Here is a 7,251-nt window from a genome sequence, read left to right as displayed (position 1 = left end):
ATACCCGGTAAACTGATAACTCAAAACGGTGAATATTTTTATCGAAATAGCGCCTTAACCTGTTTACCAGGACTTTACAGAAAAACTTAACAAAATAAACAAGTAATTATTTAACAAAGATGCCTATGTATTTTAACTATGTACAAATTTCTAATGTATAATAAATTGATGAAATCATTATTTAAGCTGTACTTAAAAGTACTTGCGTAATATTTTGTTCAAAATGGTGCTTTTTTACCAGGATTTCACATAAAAACATAACAAAACTAATTCAACAAATCAAACCGATGTATTTTGCATAGCATGAAATTCAAATCTTTGATAAATCCTGAGACTGAGGTATTAATGATTATAATATATAATCATTAAAAAACCTTTTAAATTACCACTGGCAATGAATATGGTAAAAACTGATTCCCTATTTTTTCCAGTGTACACACTAGGGCCAGTTGCAACTTTGTTCAGCCTCAAGGTAACAAAGAATTTTCTGCATTCTGTCTCAAATCTCAGGATTTTCATTGGTCAGTGTACATTCTGTGAGTTTCTGACCAATCAAATTCCAGAGATCTGAGTTTGTGCTTTATTTGTTATCTTGAGGCCAGGCCTAAACTTTTGCCACCTCTTGCTAAATATTCATCAAATTTTGTTAAAGTTTCATTACTGTTATTTTTTATTCTTTCTTTGCAAAACTTTAGTCTAGATTGCTTTTTCGTTGGCTTTTTTTTTTTGGTTGTCAAAAAAACAACACAACAACACACCAACCACATTTCTAAATATAACAACCAGGGCTGGAAGTCTGTAAACAGGATTCTCTACATCTGCACTTTAAGATTGATTCTTTAATGTTTCAGTCCAGCACTTTCCTCTAGTGGCAACAAGTGGATGTTGAAGTCTTTATGAGGTTACCTCTCTCACCCTAGTTCTTCCCCGTCGAGCCAAAGCCCCCATCTCCACGCTCTGTTATATCCAGGGTCTGTAAACATGTTAAACTTGTTAATTGTCCATTAAATGCAGGGAACGTTTCAGACAAGAAAATAACCACTTGTGTTAAATAGGGTTTAGTCAATTTAAACAAAATTGAAGCAATTAACCATGAAGGTCTAGATCATTTATGGGTCAAGGTCAAATTCCTTAGGATATGCATAATTAGACTTCATGACAATTATTCCTGTGTTTTAGACATGGGAAGATGTTAAAGTTAAGTTTTTATTGGGCTAGTGAAAATTTCACAATAATAATATTCAGGCTACTAGGGCCTAAAAAAAATAATTGTTTTGTGTACTGTTTTGTGTACTGTTTCAGGAATTAAGTTGAACCACCAACCTTCTTTATTTTATCTGGATAGATTCTTAACATCAGAAAAATTTAAATATCTGGTAGGATCATATCTTGATTACAACAAGACATAAGCTTAAGTTTTGTTTGTTTTATTGGGTTTTACGTCACACCAGCACAGTATAGGGTTAAGTGATTCAAAGGAAGTTACATTAACCACTCAGCCAGTGGGGCATAAACGCTGACTGGGTCAAGTGCAACTGAAAACCATCTAACGCGAATGAATCAAAATGCAAATTATGTTTATTAAGACTTTAAAATATTTCAAATTGTAAACTCTTGATATGGTATGTGATTTCAGGATTTTAACAGGGACAAATCTTACATCTTCTTCCTTCAGGTCAGGTAGGTAAATTCTTTCACATATCAACTGAGCAATCCTATCACCAGCTTTTACTGAAATAGCAAAACAGAAATCATGTTTGTGAAATAAACAAATTACAGCATTCAGATCATTTGGACATATTAGTTTCTCCTTTTGTTACTGTAATGTTACTAACAATCTTTTGTGATGGAAAAAACAACACCAAAACCATTAGTATTTCATTTTAAAACAGTGATTTTTCTCACTTAATTGGGAAAAATTATCAACAAAACTGCTATTTTGGGAAGTAAAAAAGCAGGTTTAAGTTCAGATTTTTGGGAAAACTGCATGATTTTAAAGAAAATTTCCATTTGAACGAGGCCCTTTATCGGAGTCTTGTTTTATAAGCAGGAAAATCACTGAAAAATGTTAATAATTTTGTATCAGATTAAGTAATGGCCAGCACCAGTGAAGCTAAAGATCATTTGTTAAAAAAAAATATAGAGATCTGTGAAAATATATAGTGGGTGATGTATACGGTGAAGATTACACAGTACTGTCTTGATTACGAATACCCACATTAGATTATAATGTCATATAACACATCATTTATTTTAAGAAATAAGTGAAAACAGTTCAAGTTTTCTCAGAAGTCGCAAAAGTTTTGTTTAAAGGGGCTGACGTTAGGATATTTTTTTTTAATCGGAAGAGGCTATTTTGGATTGGGAATGGTTCCTTATTTTGGCCCATGGTGATGGGGTGAAAATGTCCTGTAATCATTCTTGACCTACCTTCAAAATCTTTTTCTGAGAAGTTGAACATGACAACCCCAACATTTCCACGGTAATCCTGATCAATCACACCAGCTAAAATGTACGAGTAGAGTTTATTTTAATATCAAAATCTTCCACTATTTTTTTCTTTCAATTTTTACAATGAAAAATACCATTAAACAGAGCTTTCAATAATGGAAGTTTGGGAGCCATTTACTCCCCGAGTTTGGCTTGTGACTTCCAGAATTTAATACTTTTTTTTTGTTACATATATAATGTGACTTCCAAAAATCAGAGATTTTGCAGACTCTTGACTTCCAAATTTTCAAACTTAATGGACGCCCTGATTAACTAAACACATATATATCTTTTTATCATATCATATCATCCTCTAATCATCCAAAGAGTACATCCTCAATATGTAATATCTTCAAATTCATGTTTGACTTGGAAGATTTTAGACATCTATTTTATTAAAGATTTTGAAATAAAACGAAAGAGAATGCAAACCTTGCATTTATTTTTAAGCTATTTCAAGGTTGCTTAAATATTTCAAGACTTTATAAAAATATATGATAATTACCGCCAACATCAATGAAATGTTTGTGAGCCAGGCCTGATCTTGGTGCTTCAAAAGAAATATAACTTTGTAATTTGATGTATATATTGAGATATAGCATGTAGTTTAACAACAATGTTCATTTAAGAGGGATAAATTTCATAGCCAAACAACCACGAGCGGCAAGCAGTCAATCAACAGTTTGAGAAAGAAGGCTGAAGACATTGGGTTTGAAAAATATGCTGGGTTGAAGCTTATACATATTCACAGAGACATCTAGGTTGATGTTATACACAACATATATGTAAGACATAAAACTGGTAAAGTTCTGCTTGTATGAATAAATTAGAAAAATCATACCTTAAACATTAAATGCTGTAACACTGATACTTTTCATTGATGGTGTCACTGTTGATTTTGTTGTATGTTATTTTTAGAAAAAGAATATGAAAATAGTCTTCCATTCAAGTTTGACACTGTTACCTGGGTCAATTTCTAATAAATGCACCAGGCAATTTTTATTCCACTCATCAATTCACATGCATGGCTGTGCAATCAAAGTAGGCTTTTACCTTCCACCTGCCTTTTTGTCTTTTAATATTTGATGGTCGGTTTTTCAAGACATCATAATTATGGAGAGGGTGGAGGAAGAACTTTGATGCAGATCCATTTTTTAGGCATGAGATTGCATTTAAGTAGAACCACCAATGTACCTTAAGCTAGCCGTATAAATTTATCCATATATATACAGTGTTTTTTTTCTTTATATAACTACTACCCTTAAACGGTACCATTCCCAATAGAAAATTGACATTAAAATTCCCAATTTCCAATGTTAAATTCCCAAAATGACTGTTCAAAATGCCCACAAGGCAGTGATTTTTCTAAAATCATTTAAATCCAACATATTCATATAAATCACCACTCAATAGTTCTATCTAGACAGTAGAAGCTGTTAGCTATCTTTATTCATGATGTCTAATCTCATTTGTAGCTGAAAAAATATATTAAAAAAATTCCCAAAAAAATTTTAGTCAAAATAACGCATTTTTTCCCAATCAGTCTGGTACCGGCACCATTCCCAAAGTAGAGAAAAAAAACGCTGATATAAATAGCAAACCATAATTGAAATTAAGTATGCCAAACTGATGTAGTGATGAATTTGGTATCTGTAACATGGGCCAGGTGTATAAACATACCAACACGTCCATAGCAACCATCTGGCAGGCCAATCTGTATGTCTGTCTTCACAAGAGCTTTCCCTTTAGCTGGTATACTTACATCATAGGCACTGAAAATAGATCATAATGCAAAATGTTATTTTTGATGAGTTTTCACGAGGGTTTTTTCTTCAGTACACCATTGTCATCTCAATGATTTTTTTAAGGTATACTATTGCACTAACAAAGTTCTATGCTCCTGCGTTTATGAATAAATTATGCAAATGAGCCAGGTTGAGCCGCCATGTTGGAGTTTCGGTAAGCGTGTTGGAAATTGCTACCTGATTGTTTTGAAAGCTCGTCCTAATTTACAATTTCCTTGAATGTAGGAAAACTTGCTTTTGTTTGATTGCATATTGAATGATAGGTATTACAAAATAAATATAATGAAAATCGATCAATAAATAATAGTATACGAGCGTTATAAAGTCAATTTAATTCGACAGAATAATAAGGTTCTGTTGCAGGGTATCGGTAAAAGAGAGCCTTTTTCCCCGTTTTTGAAATTTATTTGAACACGGAGACAATTTTTCTCAAACAGGTTTATGAATATACTTTACGTTGCAACAGAGTTTACCGTGTGTCCATTCCTTATTTTAATTGTCTGAGAAGTTAAATCTGTTTGTTTACATGTAAATGTGTACCGTCATTTTGACCGACTGGAATAAAAACTACCATGACGGTGATAATACCCAATATGTAATGAAAATTACGCCGTGTAGTGCAAAGTTTTGGACATTGCAATTAAAATTAACACTTGTGTTGACTCAAACTGTTCCTTGTCAGCAAAATTGAAACCGAAAGTGGAGGTTGTTCTAGAATTTAATCGAATAAAATGGGTGGGATTTAACCACCGCGCATGCCCTGTGCGAACGTTTTGTTTACATACGGTCGTAGCATAGGGTAAGAGTGCAAACTTTGTTAGTGTATTGTAAACCTGAAAAACCCTCAAGTGGTGACCGGGTTTTAAACCGGGACCTCTCAATTTCAAGACAGACACTCAACCATGTCGCTAAAGGGTTAACCCTACAGCAAGTCTGTTGGAAATGGCCTACACCTGTAATCCAGTGTTTATTCTAGGAATTGAAAAATAGGGGTGATTTTCCCCCCTCTATTTCAAAAAAGGGGGCGATTTTCAAAATCAAGGGGTGCCAAAATAAACTGCCAATGTTAAATCGTCTGCATTAAGTTTACACTGAGGCGTTATTTATTTAAGGCAGCAAAAGTTGTCCCCCCCTAATTTTTAAACGAAAACAAATTTTTACAGAACTGCCGCGATTGATTATAAAGGGATGGACAATACAAACAATCGACCTATCTTTCACGTCTAGATCGTAGCCAAGCTAGGAATTGCCTCGTTTTTCTTGATAATTTACTACACTAAAATGGCGCCCAACTGTCAGACCGAGCACACTAGTTCCGGTTAGTACGGAACATTCCGTTAATTTCCGTCAACTCACGTAACCAGTACCATACGGTACTAAATTATTATAATTAGCTAACAGTTACCTCCCTTCGGTTTCCGATGTAAATGTAAACAAAACAACCAAATATAATGCGGGATGGAAGATTTACGATTTTATTACTTTTTTTTATAGATGCGCGATTTTCACGCACATGATTTTGAATTGTGCGCGATCTGTGAAATACTAACGTGAATCGCGCAATCGCGTGTCCTAGAATAGACACTGGTAATCACTTCACTAGGACTCCACACGCCAATCTCCTGGATTAGATTTAGACCAGTTTTCTGCGACTGAAACATGCAAAAATTTTGCACCTTTGTCAAATGACATTCAGTGCTAATTTGATAGATCAAAATATTATAATTTATAATATATTGTTGGTCATCTGTGGTTTTCACAGCAGACTTTCTCAGCTTGGGGACTCCAGTTTTAGCGCTTACTTGAATTTGTATTCTTAGGAATTTTCAAAACTCCCGCCTGTACTCAGGTACAGTAACCTGCAATGAATTCAATTGTTCTATTTAGTACTTAGTCGGCTACAGAGCAAGAATAATAAGTAGGTCTTTAAGCATTACATGCTTGTTTTGTTCTCTTTCTATTCATAGACCTACGCAGAGATTAAATTAATCAATTTTACTCACCTGTATAAATCGTATCCAGCGGCTAACTTCGACCCACGCGTTGGAGTAAAGGCTTTTTGTGTCAGTTTCGCAAACTTCAAAAATACTGAATCAAGAGGCATTGTACACAATCTTTTACTTTCTGGTTCTACAGAGTCTAATTGAGCTTCCACTTCGACGGGCATTTTGTCTTGCGCTTCCCTTTTTTTGGGCGGAATTTTAAAATTACCGCGGGAAAATCCAGTCTATCTAATTATCCATTTTATTGCGCTAAAGGAAAAAGAAACACCAAAAAGTGTAAATAAAAGTTGAAATATATTATAAGGGGCGCATCATATATAATTTTAATTTGCAAATGTGTAATTTTATTAAAAAGTGGCATTCTAGCTTAATTCATAGAATGTTGTTGCAAAACTAAAATAAATAAATGATAAGCTCCTACTTGAAAAGTCAACGCAAATTTTAATGGTATAAATAGTGTTCTGATATTATTTTTTTTTGGAAGATCAGCAATAGCTATCGATACATAGTAGGCTAAAATATATGATTTTTTAGTTTCTTCTATTTTACCACATAGCAATTTTGTGAACGCAACTCCTCTTAAACCGGATGGCAGATTTTGCTTAAACTTTCAGGGATGTACAACCTTAATGTGTATATGGTAGTAAACGAAGGAATTTTCGCTGCGACCAAATTTACAGAATTATGGCCCTTTGTTAAGTTTTTCACCATATACCATATATATGTTGTCGGTGGGGGGGGGGGGGGGGCATCCGTGTCCTTTGGACACAGTTCTAGTTTAAATTTGTCTTTTGACGTCTTGTCTGTGACATTCAAGCTCCCCTTTCAAAATTCCATTTTTAGTCCCGCCCATTGTTTTCTAGTTAAAGGCACAAAGATTCTTTTACTTGGGAAACATACGCCGCTTTTCATAGAATGGCTATACTGCGTCATATTGAAGGTATCATGATAAC

General features: G+C 34.0%; 1 protein-coding gene across 1 annotated transcript; it reads right to left on the bottom strand.

Annotated features, from left to right (window-relative positions):
- Window positions 1-287: 287 nt before the first annotated feature.
- Window positions 288-6,505, bottom strand: LOC132720679 (deoxyuridine 5'-triphosphate nucleotidohydrolase-like). The gene is made up of 6 exons (XM_060704861.1): window positions 6,299-6,505; window positions 4,171-4,262; window positions 2,996-3,040; window positions 2,431-2,505; window positions 1,661-1,731; window positions 288-973 (listed from the first exon to the last, which is right to left on the bottom strand). The coding sequence occupies exons 1-6, from the start codon at window positions 6,460-6,462 to the stop codon at window positions 917-919; spliced, it is 504 nt and encodes a 167-aa protein (XP_060560844.1). The 5' UTR covers window positions 6,463-6,505; the 3' UTR covers window positions 288-916.
- Window positions 6,506-7,251: the final 746 nt, after the last annotated feature.

This window comes from Ruditapes philippinarum, unplaced genomic scaffold (assembly GCF_026571515.1).
Source record: "Ruditapes philippinarum isolate M1 unplaced genomic scaffold, ASM2657151v2 ctg4159_1_1_1_1, whole genome shotgun sequence".
Taxonomy (NCBI): domain Eukaryota; kingdom Metazoa; phylum Mollusca; class Bivalvia; order Venerida; family Veneridae; genus Ruditapes; species Ruditapes philippinarum.
This window is presented reverse-complemented; position numbering and strand designations above follow the sequence as displayed.

Bases quoted from the DNA above. Each gene is read 5' to 3' on its own strand.
- LOC132720679 (XM_060704861.1), bottom strand. From the start codon at position 6,462: ATGCCCGTCGAAGTGGAAGCTCAATTAGACTCTGTAGAACCAGAAAGT. The intron at 4,263-6,298 runs GTGAGTAAAATT...ATCTATTTTCAG, and splicing joins GCTGGATACGATTTATACAG to TGCCTATGATGTAAGTATAC. The intron at 974-1,660 runs GTAAGATTTGTC...ACATGTTTACAG, and splicing joins CTGACCTGAAGGAAGAAGAT to ACCCTGGATATAACAGAGCG.